The 15,964-nt window shown below is 42.2% G+C and overlaps 2 protein-coding genes across 2 annotated transcripts; one reads left to right on the forward strand and one right to left on the reverse strand.

The window, feature by feature from the left end:
• Window positions 1-90: 90 nt before the first annotated feature.
• On the reverse strand, window positions 91-6,633 carry rheb (Ras homolog, mTORC1 binding). The gene is made up of 8 exons (XM_089007725.1): window positions 5,830-6,633; window positions 4,253-4,324; window positions 2,600-2,667; window positions 1,698-1,780; window positions 1,549-1,605; window positions 1,402-1,449; window positions 1,244-1,325; window positions 91-274 (listed from the first exon to the last, which is right to left on the reverse strand). The coding sequence occupies exons 1-8, from the start codon at window positions 5,879-5,881 to the stop codon at window positions 182-184; spliced, it is 555 nt and encodes a 184-aa protein (XP_088863851.1). The 5' UTR covers window positions 5,882-6,633; the 3' UTR covers window positions 91-181.
• Window positions 6,634-10,579: 3,946 nt separating this feature from the next.
• On the forward strand, window positions 10,580-15,840 carry lrrc30a (leucine rich repeat containing 30a). The gene has a single exon (XM_089008235.1). The coding sequence runs from the start codon at window positions 13,799-13,801 to the stop codon at window positions 14,696-14,698; it is 900 nt and encodes a 299-aa protein (XP_088864361.1). The 5' UTR covers window positions 10,580-13,798; the 3' UTR covers window positions 14,699-15,840.
• The last annotated feature ends 124 nt before the right edge of the window (window positions 15,841-15,964 follow it).

Here is a 15,964-nt window from a genome sequence, read left to right on the forward strand (position 1 = left end):
TCATGGGTGAGATTCAGGACCCGGCGTGATGGAGGAGAAAGTGGCGTTAACTAGCCTTCAAGTAAAACGGGATATACTAGTGCAGTGCAGTTTGTGTGTGTGTGTGTGTGTGTGTGTGTGTGTGTGTGTGTGTGTGTGTGTGTGTGTGTGTGTGTGTGCATTGGTTATGGCCTTTCTCCCCTTACATAACGGCGCAAGACGTTTTGCCGGGCTGAGCGCCCCCGTCCATCTTCTCCGCCTCCAGGATCATCCTGCGGAAAACCTCCACGGCGGTCTGCACAGAAAAGAGGCACTCAAATAGATGGAAAGTTAGCTTGCTAGCTAATAGATAACTAATCGATAGCTAGCTAGCTAGTATATAGCAAATAGATAGCTAGCTATCGAGCTGGCTACTACCTAGATAGCTAGATAGGTAGCCAGCTAGATAGCTCAAGTCTATCTGTTAGCTATTTATTAGCTATCCATTAGCTAGCTGGCTAGCTATTAGCTGGCTAGCTGTTGGCTATCTATTCGCTATTTATTTGCTATCCATTAGCTAGCTAGCTTACTATGTATTTGAGTTACTTCGGAGTTGAGAGAACGCTGGCGCATGTGGCTGCCACTGCTCACCCACAGAAAAACTTTATCCTGTGACTGTAAAGTGTCCTTGAGAGTTTTGAAAGGCGCTTAGAAATGAAATATATTATTATTATCAAGTGATAGTCCATTCCCACACCTCATGATGACTAGATGATGACTAGGGGCTGAAAATGAATCAAAATATTGACTTTGTGGCTGCCGCTGCTCACCCACAGAAAAAAACATAGCCTGTGATTGTAAAGTGACCTTGAGAGTTTTGAAAGGCGCTTATAAATGAAATGTATTATTATTATTATTATTATTATTATTATTTATTAGCTAGCTAGATTTCTATCCATTTGACTTACTTCCGGGTTGAGTGAACGCTGGCGCGTGTGGCTGCCGCTGCTGACCCACAGAAAAAAATAATCCTGTGATTGTAAAGTGACCTCGAGAGTTTTGAAAGGCGCTTATAAATGAAATGTATCATTATTATTATTATTTATTTAGTAGCTATCACTTACCTTTCTATAAATTTGACTTACTTCCGGGTTGAGTGAACGCTGGCGCTGGTTTTTATTATTATTATTATTTAGCGATCTCTTAGCTAGCCTTTCTGGTCCTGAAACTTCAACGGACATATTCTCCTGATTAAAATGGGGTCAAATATATTTTCACCCGATACCTGGTTTTCTTTGGCCGAGGATTCCATGAAGGCAGCGTTCCAGGAGTCTGCTAATGCTTTCCCTTCTTCACAGCTGATTACTCTGGAATGAAAAAAAATAATAATATGAGGGTCACGACATGAGGTCAAACTCGCCTCTGATAGCTTAGACGACATACCGCTCCATGTGCAGGTCGTTCTTGTTTCCAACGAGCATGATGGGAACTCTGTAAGCGCGGGAGAAACAAAGAGCGCCATTTTTTTTCATACCGTTGTCGAATAATCCGCTCGCCATCCAAACAAATCGATGCGGTGATGGTACTCACTGAACTTTCCCCACCATGTCCAGCAGTTTTTCGTGAATCACTTGGACCACTTCAAAGCTGCAAGAAACGTCTGTTTAATCGATCATGCTGCCACTACATTGTTTATTATTTTTTTTTTTTTCCCCACAGCTTGTGGAAGTCAAGGGCACCTCTTATTGGACGTGACGGAATAGACCAGGATGTAGCCGTTTATGTCTATGGAGTACGTCTGAGGGAAGATGGAGTATTCATCCTGTGGAGACACAAATACAGTGATACTTTGGCTTACAAACTTAATTGGTTCCCAGACAGAATGTGTAAGGCGAAACGTGTGTGTCCCAAAAATTAATTTCCCATAGGAAACCATTAAAATGAGAATGATCTGTTCCCAGGTCCCCATAAAACATAATTTTCTACTTTCTAATTTTCAAAACTAATTATATATCTTATTATAAAAATAATAAGAAAATAATTATAATGTATAATAATATAAGGTGCTATGGTATGATAATTAAAAAAATAAACTGTACTACAGTAAAGTCTCGTTATATCGATATCGGATATATCGATAGTCCCGGTTATATCGATACTATTTCTATGCACGCACGGAGAAAATTACATGCAAACAGGGTCGGATATATCGATAGTCCCGGTTATATCGATATTTTTTCGGACTCCCTTGAATATCGATATAACGAGACTTTACCGTATATAATAAAGTCGTTTTATTTACCTTTGTGATGGTCGTTGATGGCTTGATGGAATGGAGTGGCCGCTTTCATCAGCATTAAACACTTGATGAGGAACGTAACCTTGTTTCACCGTCTTGAGGAATGATCATTGTAGGTGCTTTGTGATAATTTTATCTAGTTCTTCACCAATTGTGTTCTGTTTGGCTGGGTTGATAGCTTTTTGCATCAAGTGTACAGATGGCTTGCGCGGGTTGTTTGTAGAGCATGATTGATGGGATATTTTAACCTTGTGGTTTTTTTTAGTTTGGAAATACTTTGTTTTAATTTAGTATATATTTAATTTTCTTTGCAATCTGACATGTACAGGAAGTTAGTCGAACCTGTCCAGCTGTGTCCACCAGCTGAAGATGATACTCCTGTCCGTTTATCGTGATCATTTTTGTAAACGCTGCAGAGGAGACAAAGAAACGGAGGTAAGGCATCAAACAGTAAAACACCTCCACGTACTTTTCGGACAATTGTGGACAAGGAAAAGAAGGCTGAGGAGTGAGTTTGTGTATGTGTACAAGAGTGGTCCGCATACTCCCTCTAGTGGTTGGTGAAAGTATGTGCATCAGTTTTAGGTTACCTCAGATATGTTGTATACAAAATACAGTGATACCTTGGCTTACAAACTTAATTGGTTCCCAGACAGAGTGTGTAAGGCGAAAAGTGTGTATCCCAAATAATAATTTCCCATAGGAAACCATTAAAATAAGAATAATCCGTTCCAAGGTCCCCATAAAACATAATTCTCTACTTTCTAATTTTCTAAGCCTCAAAACTACACAAAATAGACCTTATTTTATGTATAATAAATGCGCTATGGTATTATAATTAAAGAAATAAACTGCACTGTATAATAAAGTCATTTTATTTACCTTTGTGATGGTCGTTGATGGCTTGATGGAATGGAGTGGCCGCTTTCATCAGCATTAAACACTTGATGAGGAACGTAGCCTTCTTCTTTCACCATCTTGAGGAATGATCCCTTGTAGGTGCTTTCTCTGTGATAATTGTATCTAGTTCCTCATCAATTGTGTTCTGTTTAGCTGGGTTGATAGCTTTTTGCATCAAGTGTACAGATGGCTTGTGCAGGTTTTTTGCGGAGCCTGATTGATGGGATATTTTAACCTTGCAGTCTACACTCTGCCTTTGAACTATCAAAGTTGAAACTCTCTTACTGTCGTCTGCCTGTCTCTTTAATGTTTAATCCACCCCCCCTCAGTGCTGCGTTCTTGACCAATTACGTGGCTTTAACCGAAGACTGTGGGCGGGGAATAGAGGACAAAAACAGTCGGCTGCCATTTTGTTGTCACATCACTCATTGAGGCAGCTCCGTGTACGAAAAAGTTCGGATGCCAAGGTAAAGTTTGTATGCCGAGGTAAAATTTTCATAAATGTAACGTTCGTAAACCGAAAAGTTTGTAAGCCAAGAGGTTCGTAAAGCGAAGTATCACTGTACGTGAAACAGTATGACAGATACTTCATCCTCTCCTCTTTCGTCTAGAACTGCTTCATGTAATAAAGTGTTTGATCATAGATCATAGAGTACATGGGGAAAGTCGTTAAAATTGCACAACTGTCCATGTTATGATGTCCCTGTTATGTTTATTATTTTGCTTGATGTTGACTATTATGTGCAACTGCTGTGAAAGCCCCCCCGGTCATGGCACCCCCTGTGCATCTGCCTCTACAGCAACTCCTCACCTTTTTAAATCCCTTTCCATTCTTCGATTTACTTTATTTATTTTATTTCTATTATGCATAGAATACTTTGTTTTTATGTTTCCTCCTTCAATTTTGCTGCTGTCAGTTGCAAATGTCCCCATTGTGGGACTATTAAAGGCTTTCTGATTCTGATTTGGGAACTGCTTTAAATTGTGTCAAATTGCGCATCTGTAAAAATCCAAGCAAGCCCATAAATAAATAAATACATACATCAATAAATATAAAATGATACCGTCATCATCCTTACTAAGTACTGTACTTACTGTTTTCTATTGTTGGATCATAGGAGTCGACAAACTGGCCCTCCACAAATTGAATGGTCAAAGAGGACTTCCCTGTAAAAGAAGAAAAGATCAGACACTCGTGATTGTCGGTGACTGCAACTCAACCATCACTTAACATTTTCATCGGGTTTTTTTTTGCCTTCATATAATGAGTTCACACTACTACTACTACTACTACTACTACTACTACTACGACTACTACTACTACTGAAATAGCCACCCTATATTCTAGTGGACACCATTTCCCCAAATACCTCTGTAAGCTCTCAGTCGTACAGGAGTGGTCCATCGATGAGAAGGTTTCTTCAGCCGTCAGAAGTACAGCTGACGGCTGAATAAACCTTTTCATCGATTTACCCAAATAGTTTATTATTTACTTTGGACGTCAATTATAAATGTTAGTGGCCTTTTTTTCAAAACGGATGCCCTAATTATCATGCCCCCCCACCTCCATTGAAGAGTGCACACTTGTTGAACAGAGGCTCCTACCCAATTACTCTTATTTCCATTAACCCATTCAGCTACAGCGGTTACTACAGTGGACAGCCGATTATTTTCTCAGGTTACAGGGTTCACGAAAGGGTTATTTGCACATGAATCTCATATATATATATATATATATATATATAAATATATATATATATATATATATATATATATATAAATAAATGTAAATAAATAAATAGTATATATATACTATTTATTTATTTATTTACATGCATTGGAAAAATTATATATATACATATATATATATATATATATATATATATATATATATATATATATATATATATTGGATATATATATATGTATATATATGTATATATATATGTATATATATACATGAAAAAATATATCTGCTTTTAAATCTATATATATATATTTTTTTTACATGCATAAAAAATATATATATACATGCATTAAAATATGTACATCCATTAAAAACATATCTATATACATGCATTTATAAATATATATATATGCATTTTAAAAAAAATATATATATATATATATCTATATGTGCATTTATAATAAATATATATATATAAATATACGTGCATTTATAAAAAAATATATATAAATAATATAGATAGATAGATAGATAGATGCATTTATAAAAAAATATATATAGTTCTATCAAGGTTTCTCTACGATTTTTCGACAGCTGAAGTAACATGGAGTAATTACCATGAGTATGGCTTTAAAAAAAAAAGACTAGTGAGTGAATATTTAAGCGTCCTCAAATTCGGACCAACTCCATCCTTTCATTTTACCATTTTTTTTTTCACCGCATCTAAACGGCGTTTGTTTTACGTGCTAAGTAGTGACATAAGCAGCTAGTCATGCGTCAAAGCCATCGGACGGCGAAAGTACGCCCGAAAAGTGTAGTCCGTTTCGGTTTCAAGGCGGAGGCCTGCCTGCCTTCACCTGGCAGCGGGAGGGAGGGATGCTGCGAGTACCGTACGTCAGGCCCTCTCCAGCCTAGCCCCAGCCGAAGCAGGCACCCTTTCCCCGGGGGAGGGACCGACCGTTCTCGGCGTATCACCCGCTCTCACCTACGGATCGGTAGCCGAGGATGGCGAGCTTTCGTGACTTAGGCTGCGGCATGTCTCGCCCTGGTTATCGCATCGAGTCCTCGCGGTTCGACCGCAACCTCCAACCGGAATGGCACCCGAATCCCAAGGAACGCGACGGCTGGCACATACAGCCCCGCCAAAGTCCGAGCAACCGGCGGGGGCGATGGCGGCGTAGCCTTCTTCGCCCTCAACCCTTTTGGGGAGGGGATGATTAGCCGAGTTGATTTCAGGTCATACGCGGGAAAGCGTGGAAGAAGCTTTTAGGTTTCGACAACTGCGTCACTCCCCTTCGCGTTGTAATGAATTAGTAATTACTGCTCCTCTCTGTTTGGCTAGAACCAGAAAAAAGGCGTGGTTTAAGCGCGGTTGTAAGGCTACGATTGGACAACACTGCTGTTCGTCTTAAAACAAGCGGTACGGCTGGAGGTTGTGATTGGTCAACAGTGCGTCGTGACGTGAACGCAATGTCTTCCATCTTTGAAGGGCCTGGAAGCAAGGATGCTGCTGCGAGCACAACGTTATCATGCCATTTTATTTCATTTTTATCCAATATTTAATTTACATATGGAAACACAGTGTGGATTGCGGTTAAATTGTAATTAATGTACTTTTTACTGTCATTACGAGAAGGAACAGTGGTAATCATTCATTATTTTCACAAAGAGGGTATATCAAGTGCTGAAGAATGAACGACTGTCTGTTTCTTTGTGTTGTCATAGTATTTGTTATTTAGTTTTTTTTTTTTACTTTATGTTACTTCCGGGTTGAGTGAACGCTGCCACGCTGCAGTGTGGCTGCCGCTGCTCACCCGCAGTCCTATGACTAAATTGTCCTTGAGAGTTTTAAAAGGCGCTAATAAATGAAATGTATTATTATTATTATTATTATTATTATTATACAATTTCAACTAGATAATGTATTAAACGCATTTTACTCTTTTAACACTTCTTTATCTAAGAAATTAATAGATTATTGAAATTAAAACTAAAGTGTCATTGAAGGCTTTGAAAGGCGCTTATAAATGAAATGTATTATTATTATTAAAACATTTACCACACAGTATGATGTCATGACAGAAATTAACCGCTAGATGTCACCATTACATCACATATCAAATATAACCCACTCAGCGTCAGTCAGTTTTGGACCCCCCCCCCCCCCCCAAAAAAAAAAACAAAAGATTTGATATATGATACATTTCCATGATAACCTCACATCAAATTCTAACTACTGTTTACTTCCATCTTTGAAACTATCTAATAAGAAGCCAGACTCAGCCAAAACCTCCGACCTCAGAAACCTCAAGCACATCAATCCGGCGACCGTTTAACACCAACACTGATCATTTCCCTCGATAGCATGACGTGCGTTCCACTAAAACACCCGCTTCTTAATATAACTGCGGTTTGGGAAAACGAGCCGCAGGCATGCGACAATGGCGTACGAAGTGAGGCCACAATTAGTGGGTTAAGCCCGCGTGCAGATGGTGTAATTCCAGGCAAAGGTGGTGAGAGAATGGCATTCCCATTTTGACGTTTACACGAATGCCCCAATGTTTTTTTACGACCCGCCTTCAAAACTACATGCTTAACAGAATAGTTTTTTTATGCCCTTCGGAAAACACGTACTCACCCAAAAAAGTAAAAGGCCTTCTTCAGTAGTGCTACATCTGAATCTATCCAAGCTGGGGTTATGGTGTGATTTACTACATGTCCACCAGATGATGCTGTTGGCCAGGAAATAATGTGACTTGAAGAAACTTAAAGGACAACCGACACTATTTTTTGTTTCCTAACTGACATCAGAAAAACATTCTATAGCATCTAAAATACCCAAAACACGCAGGCTGATAGCTAGCGAAATAGCTAGCCAGCCAGCTAGATAGCTAATATATAGTAAATAGATACCTAGCTAGATAGCTAGCCTGCTATATAGCGATATAGCTAATAGATAGCTCGCGAGATGGCATAATTTTAATGGTCCGGCCCACTTGACATCTACCGAGGCCATACGTGGCCCACCATGTGAAATGAGTTTGACACCCCTGATCTAAAGGAAGCTAGCACTGTGCCGATCGCCTGTTCTAAATTTAGGTACGATACATAGTGAGCTCGTGATTTGAATGAACGTTGAGTATTTATTATTTTGACTATTTTTGACTTATTTTTTTGTATTGGAAACCGTCATTTTCATGAATAAACTGCACCAACCCGGAATGGGATCATGAAAACCGTGGTTTTTATGGCAAAACTGGAGTAGTTAGCAGGTTTGAAAGCAGGTTAAATGTTTCCAGTTCGAAATCGCCCTCATTGTCTGAGCTATCATGGAAGGCCTGCACGTCGCAAAAAAAAAAAAAAAAAAAAAAAAGCTTAATGGATTATTTCACCGAGGGTTTGTTTTAAGCCATTTTATTAAAGTGAAACAATCTTGTCATGCACCTGTTGCTCATTCGGCAGAATGGTATTTATTGTCAGGCTGTGTCAGTACACGCTAATCCATGGCCACTATTACCAGCGTGACCTATTCCTGGTCTTTATTTTGTGGGTGTGTGGCGATTGTGCTTCTTCCGTCCAACTGTCCTTTTTTTGTGATATCACAATGTCACCGAAAACAAATGTCCAACATGCCGATTTCTTCCCCGTGTGCTGAAAATGCGTGTGCAAGTACAGTGATACCTCAGTTTACGAACCCCTTGGCTTAAGAACTTTTCGGTCTACGAACGTTACATTTATGAAAATTTTACCTTGGCATACGAACTATTTTTCAGGATACACACGGAGCTGCCAAAGTGATGTGTCGTTCACGTACGCCCGTTCTTCTAAAAACAAAATGGCAGCTGACTGCTTTTGTCCTCTATTCCCCACCCCCAGTCTTCGGTTAAAGTCACGTGATTGGTCAAGAATGCAGGAGGGGGGGGGGGGGGGGGGGTTAAACATTAAAGAGACAGGCAGACGACTGAGAGAGAGTGAGAAAACACACACACACGAAAGGGAGATGACAGCGCTTGAAACAAAAAAAAAGTGAAAAAAAAACAAAAGTGAGAAAATGGATAGAAAACAGTGAAATTTGGACTTGTTTCAACTTTGATAGTTCAAAAGCAGAGTGTTAACTGGAAGGTTAAAATATCCCATCAATTAAGCTCCACAAACAAGCCGCACAAGCCATCTGTACACTTGATGCAAAAAGCTATCAACCCATTTAAACAGAACACAATTGATGAGGAACTAGATACAATTATCGCAGGGAAAGCACCTACAAAGGATCATTCCTCACGATGGTGAAAGAAGAAGGCTACCTTCCTCATCAAGTGTTTAATGCTGATGAAACCGCCCACTCCATTCCATCAAGCCATCAACGACCGTCACAAAGGTAAATAAAACGACTTTATTATAAAGTACAGTTTATTTATTTAATTATAATACCATAGCCCATTTATTATACATAAAATAAGGTATTATTTTGTGTAGTTTTGAAAATTAGAAAGTAGGAAATTACAGTAAAGTCTCGTTATATCGATATCGGATATATCGATAGTCCCGGTTATATCGATACTATTTCTATGCACGCACGGAGAAAATTACATGCAAACAGGGTCGGATATATCGATAGTCCCGGTTATATCGATATTTTTTTCGGACTCCCTTGAATATCGATATAATGAGACTTTACTGTATGTTTAATTATGTTTTATGGGGACCTGGGAACAGATTATTCACATTTTAATGGTTTCCCATGGGAAATTATTTTTGGGATACACACTTTTCACCCTAAACACTCTGTCTGGGAACCAATTAAGTTCGTGAGCCAAGGTATCACTGTATTTGTTACTCCACAGGATGAATAAATACTCCATCTTCCCTCAGATGTACTCCATAGACACAAACAGCTACATCCTGGTCTATTCCGTCACGTCCAATAAGAGATTGCAGTGCCAGATGCAGAATTAAAATATTAAAAATAAGGTCTGGAGGTTGTGGTCATAAGTACGGGTGGTCGTAAGTCGAGCCGGTCGTAAGTCGGATGTTACCTGTATATAAAAATGACCGACCGGGGCCTTTTCTGGTTTCAAAAGTTTGCAGGTATGGGTTTTAATTATAATAGCATTTTGCTAGCTAAAGTCAAGAAAACAAACTCAAACACAGACTAACCAAACTGACTTTGGCTTGGTCGCATTATGATGATAACGTCATCTAATTTCGATTCTCCAACCAAAGCTTTGCATTCCCATAGCTGACTGTTGCTTTTATGTGGGTAATGGGGCAAATTTGTACGACTTTCTGCATTACCTCGGGTGAAGCCTGCTCATGCTCATGATCACCAGGCAGGAGCCTCGAGCCTTTTCGCAGTCTGTTAGTATGCCAACCAGCATGCCAGCCGAAGCGAATCCAACCACATGCTCTGACTGGCTCCGGGCCACCCATGGGCACCTGGACCCCACGCTCGTCAAAACAGAATGGCTGTTTTATCTTCTACATACACAATTATGAATTTAATCATTCATTAGTTAGGATTTGATCGATTGGTTTTTGTCCAAAAGTCACGCTTGGCTTGAAAAGATAGCCTTCACAAGGAACCATTGTGCTGTTAGGGGTATGGGCGGGGGGGGCAGTGAGCGCCATCTCAGTGTAGCGTGAAACCTTTATGGCAGTGAAACGCTCTGGCAAGTGTCATTTTTCTACACGAGAGGGGGGGGGGGCAGGCATTGTCGCGTCCCATTTTGTGAAGCGCCCCTTGCCAGGACAATAATCGTTCGCGCAACCGGAACAAATGGAAATGAGAACCTTGAGATCTATCTGGGTCCGTCACACCTACACGTACCTTGAAGGCGTGGTTCCAATCGCTGTCAAGTGACTGCACATCTCACACGGGGGTCTCAGCTGCCGTTTTCAAAGCACAAATTCTCCCGGCGCGGTCCCGCTGCTCGATATAGCTATATTTTATGTTTTAAAACTCACACTGAATATTCAGGAAGTCTTGTTTTCGAGTTGATGACGATGCATGACGTGACGTCACTGAAGGAACGCCCCTGACCGAGAAAGTGACACACAATGCATTTTGGGTACTTTGTTTGGTCTGAAAACTTTGTGTTGATGGCGAAATTAGAAGGAAAACACATACATAACGTGATGGTGAATCGTTGTGTGTTGCACCAAAACTACTATTTGATACTAGTTGACACAAATTCCCAGCAGACAAATCAGCCCATTTCCAACGGATCTTGGGCGCCATTTTCTGCCTTTGTCTGGGACGCTACATTGCTGTCATTGACGGATCGAATTGATACGGGAGGACTTCTTTAATCGATTGCAAACATTTATGCTTTCCTCTTCAGAACTATTTGAATCCTATTCAGAACTGGATGAGTAACAAGAAAGCATCTTCTCCGAATCGGAACTCTCTGAAGCCATTGTTTTGATTCTGGAGCAAGGCAGTTTGTGAAGGAGTATCCTGGCATGACGTCACAAACAAGGGGGCGGGACTCTCTGAATCTGCCCAGTTCTGAGATCATTTTGTGGCAGTTTTGGGACACTTAGTCGTGTTTTGGGTATTTTAGATTCTATAAAACGTTTTTCTGATGTCAGTTAGGTAGGAAACAAAAAAATGGTGTCGGTTGTCCTTTAACTCCTTCAATGCCAGACCATGTGCTCAAAAACAGGTGGCGCTAAAAATCGGACTAGCCAACGCGCTTAATCAATGCCAGAAAAAAAAAAGATGTCACGATGACACAAGTAGTTGCCGAAAAAAGTGAGTTTCATTACTCTTCATTACAAACACATCCTTTATATTCCATGCATCTTTTTTTTTAGTTTTTCACACCCCGCGGGAACAGATGTGCGGAAACAGCTTGACATTTAAATGACAAGGAAAATGGGATCGACCATCCCTGGCGGATTTGCCAGACACCTTTTTTCTGACGAAGGGTCATTAGCACCTAAATGAGAACCGGCACAGTTACGTCACCTCAAGAGGGGTTGACAAAAATCATCTGATGAAAAAAGGGCTGATCTGGTTATCTGACACCACCGAGATTTCACATTGGTCTTTCTTTCGCTTTGCAGAGGTTTTCGTCTTTCTTGCAGGGGGGTGCCGATAAAGCGCTGGTCAGACCGCTGCTAATGTTTTTTCCCTTCCACGAGGGGGTAGCATTTGCCTTTTGTCCATGTTAGCGCTTTGTTAGCTTCAGTTGTTGTTCAAGCGCAATATAAATCAATAAGTATGTATAGTATTTGATTTTGTATAGCCACCCCCATTTCAAGGTCATATAACTCCAGAGCTATATAATTTAGGAATTAACTATTTTTTTCTGATGAAAGAAGAAAGCCTAAGGTTTCTTACGCAGAATTGAATGTTTATGGAGTCCTAAAACTCAATATTCTGCGGGTCTTGCAAATGGAGTGAAAATGACAAAAACCCTGGCACTGTAGTGGACACATTTTTTTGTGCATTGTCTGGCAGTGAATGAGTTTATTTATTGTGCGCTCTATATGTAATATGTGCCCCCGTCACACACGTCACACAGTTACTTACTTCTCGGGTTTTGTTGCTCATCCAACATATCTCACATGCAGCATTTTGGTGGGTTGACATGTCCCCAAGTACTCATCCATTACAGTCGAGTCGTCGCAACCACAAAATCTACCTCGAGGCCTGTTGAAGTGTGAGAAGCACCTGCCAACATTTGAGCTTTTACCGCCTCTTCATGACTCCCCCGAAGGGACACGCCACCCACCACGGAAGCACTTTCGCTTCGAACGCCGGACAAGTTAGATGATACGTTATACGCATGCCGCAATCCCCCTCCCTGAGCCCCTCGGGACCGTTAAACAGAGAAAGTGGCAAGAAGTGCCCGAGTTGATCATCATCAATTATTCAGCAAGGAGCATGTGTGAATATTGGACACCGTTGGACACATCTAACCTCCCTAATGGAGCATCGCAGGAAGCCGAGAATCTCCATGTTGGCAAATTTCAAGACACAAAAGCAAGCCATCACGCTAACTAACCGAGATTGATGGAGGACGGATGGTGTGTGTCAGCATTCCCGGGTTCAATTTCCTCGTTTGGCTTCTCAAATTCTTGACAGCACACTATCTTTCCACTCCCATATAAATTACCCGGTCTGCGTACTTCCACCTCCGCAATATCAATCGTCTTCGCCCGTCTCTCACTCCTCACACCACTGCTATCCTCGTTCATAGTCTTGTCACCTCCCGGATTGACTATTGCAATTCACTTCTCTTTGGTGTCCCTCAGAAACTTCACAAACTTCAACTCGTCCAGAATTCTTAAGCTCGGATCATCACCAGAACCTCATCCTTTCACCACATCACCCCCGTCCTCCAAAAGTTCCACTGGCTCACAGTCAAATATAGTATCAACTTTAAAATTCTTCTTTATATGTTTAAAGCTATCCATAACCTTGCCCGCCATACCTATCTGACCGTCTTCAAATTTCTATTCCCTCTCGTTCCCTCATATCCTCTCATCCCTTCCTCTGTGTGCCTTGTACGCACCGTCGTATAAGGTGCAGGGGCATCTGTAATAGTAGAAATAGAAGAAGTAATGGAAGAAAATCAAGGCTTTTGGGTGCGCCTTATACACCGGAAAATACGGTATGTCAATTGAGATGTAGCCTCTGTGTCCTCCCCCCTCCACCGCCCTTACGTCTCAGTATGAGGTCATGGCATTGACACAGAACCCCCTACTTGCAGAGTGGGGGCTGGGGGGTGTTCTATCTGTGGACCTGTCAAATGACAGGACCAGCTGGGAAATGAAACCCTGTAAGACAGGCACTTTGTAACGAGCAGACCACGCGCAACCCCCACCCCCTCGAGCCCACCCACCAGAGTACCGTCTGAGCTCGGGGAAGATTCGGTGATACCGCCACTGATGCGGTCCAGGGAGCAACAACTCAGTGTCCGGGAATCCAATGCAGAGTGTCTTGAGCTATGGGCGGTAAACAGTCTCACGGTTTCTCCAATAAGGAGCTCAGCGAGGTGAATGTGAGCCAAGGAGGTCGCAGGAGTACCGCCAGCGACCAAAGTGGTCTTTCGTCTGCCGCCGAGAGAATCCGCAGGAACGCCACGGTGCACTTTGGCTACAGCACGTTGAGCTTGGCCATGCGCGGGTTGGACGTGGCCCCGGCGGAATTGTGGGAACTGCGCGAGCTGCAGAAGCTCAACCTATCCATGAACTGCCTGTGCTCGCTGCCACCGGCCCTCGGCTCCTTGGACAACCTGGTGGTGCTCAACTTGTGGGGTAACAACCTGAGCAGCCTACCGCCCGAAATCGGCTTACTGAAGAAGCTGCGCGTACTCTTCGCCTGCCGCAACCGTTTGAGCGAGGTGCCCGAGGAACTGGGATCCTGCACCTGCCTGGAAGTCCTCAGCCTAGCCAACAACCAGATTAGCGGTCTGCCCGGCAGTTTGGCCGCCATGCGCAGTCTGACCAAGCTGAACCTGAGCCACAACCGCATCGCCCACATCCCCACTTGCGTCTACAGCATGAAGGGTCTGGTCTTCCTCCACCTTGCCTGCAACCGCCTGGAGACCATCGCCGACAAGATCCAGGATCTGGTCAACCTCAAGATCCTCATCGTGGAAGGGAACAGTATCCATACCCTACCCAAAACTCTGTGCTTCCTGGAGTCATTAGAGCTCCTCAACGTGGACTTTAACGAACTGCAGAATGTACCCATGGAGATGTACCTGCTGATCGGGCTTAGGAGGCTCGCCTGCCATCCTCTGGACAAGGGGCTCCATATTATCCACAACCCCCTGCTCAAGCCTATTCACGAAGTCCTTCAAGGAGGACTGAGCTCCCTGTATAACTACCTAAAACCGACGTGAGGTACCGTCAACCAGGTGTGACGCCGGCACCAGGGTAACGCCGGACGCATGGACTCATCCTCTCCCCCCCGACGCGGATTCCGCCATGGCTATTACATCACAAGGCATCTTTGCGGCCCACAAATAGATTTGAAGGGCCGTCGGCGGTTTGCAGGCGTTTATTTCCAACCGCATAGCGCGCGGGCGCTATGCGGAGCGCACGCGCCGGCGTAATCTGCAGTTAAGGGTTAAAAGGAGGCGGCAGAAATTCACAAGTCCACATTTGGAGGTTGATCGGTGGAGAGGCGGATAACGCGCACATGGTTTGTTGCATGGAGGTCAGGGGAGATCAGTCAGTGGAAAGAACAGTCAAGGAGAAGTGGGGGTGCGGGGGGTGGAGGGTGGAATTATGCAACAGGGCAAGAAATGCCTCCCTCCCGTCAAAAATGGATTGGAGGAGGATTCCAAAATGGTTGCTTTCATCTGGAATGCAAATGCCGGTGACACGCTCGGCAATAAGAAATATGAGGTAGAATTCATTCAAAGTTTTTCAACTGAAGGAATTTATGGTGTGAAATGTGTCCACTTCAGTGCCAGGGTTTTTGTCATTGTCACTCCAATCGCAGGACCCACAGAATATTGAGTTTTTGGACTACATAAACATTCTATACAGCGTTAAAAAGATCAGATTCTCTTCTTTCATCAGAGGAAAAGACTTAATTCTTAAGTTACATGTGTTTGGAGTTATCTGAGCTTGAAATGGGGGCGATGAAAATATAATGCAATGTACATACGTATAGCTTTATATTGCGTTTTATGAATGGGCCGAATAAAATGATGTGGCGGGCCAGATTCGGCCCCCGGGCCTTGTCTTTTACACATGTGCACCGCAAGTACAATTTACACTCATATCACTATTGCTTAGTAAATTATAACGAAGCAGTTTTGGGGGTATGTGTAATTGTTTGAGTTACACTCAAATTAAATAATTACAATCTCTTACTTGCCTGGTTATTTCCTGTCACTTACTGTAATTTTTTGAAACGAATTCATCACTGTCATTATGGTTATTTATTTGATTATTATTATTGCTGTTGTTGTAGATTATTGTTGTTTCGTGCATCTCTGTAAAAATTTCGACAATAAAATCAAGTGTAAAACTATCCAAGTCTGGTTTTTATTGTCAGTTCAACGTCAAGGCACTTGTAGAAACGTGACCTCTGCTGGACACTGCTTGTTATTACATGTATCAAAGTACTACTGTCGTCGTTTCTCTCTCTGTCTCAA

The sequence above is a fragment of the Hippocampus bargibanti genome, linkage group LG11 (assembly GCF_051943395.1).
Source record: "Hippocampus bargibanti isolate YZ-2025 linkage group LG11, ASM5194339v1, whole genome shotgun sequence".
Taxonomy (NCBI): domain Eukaryota; kingdom Metazoa; phylum Chordata; class Actinopteri; order Syngnathiformes; family Syngnathidae; genus Hippocampus; species Hippocampus bargibanti.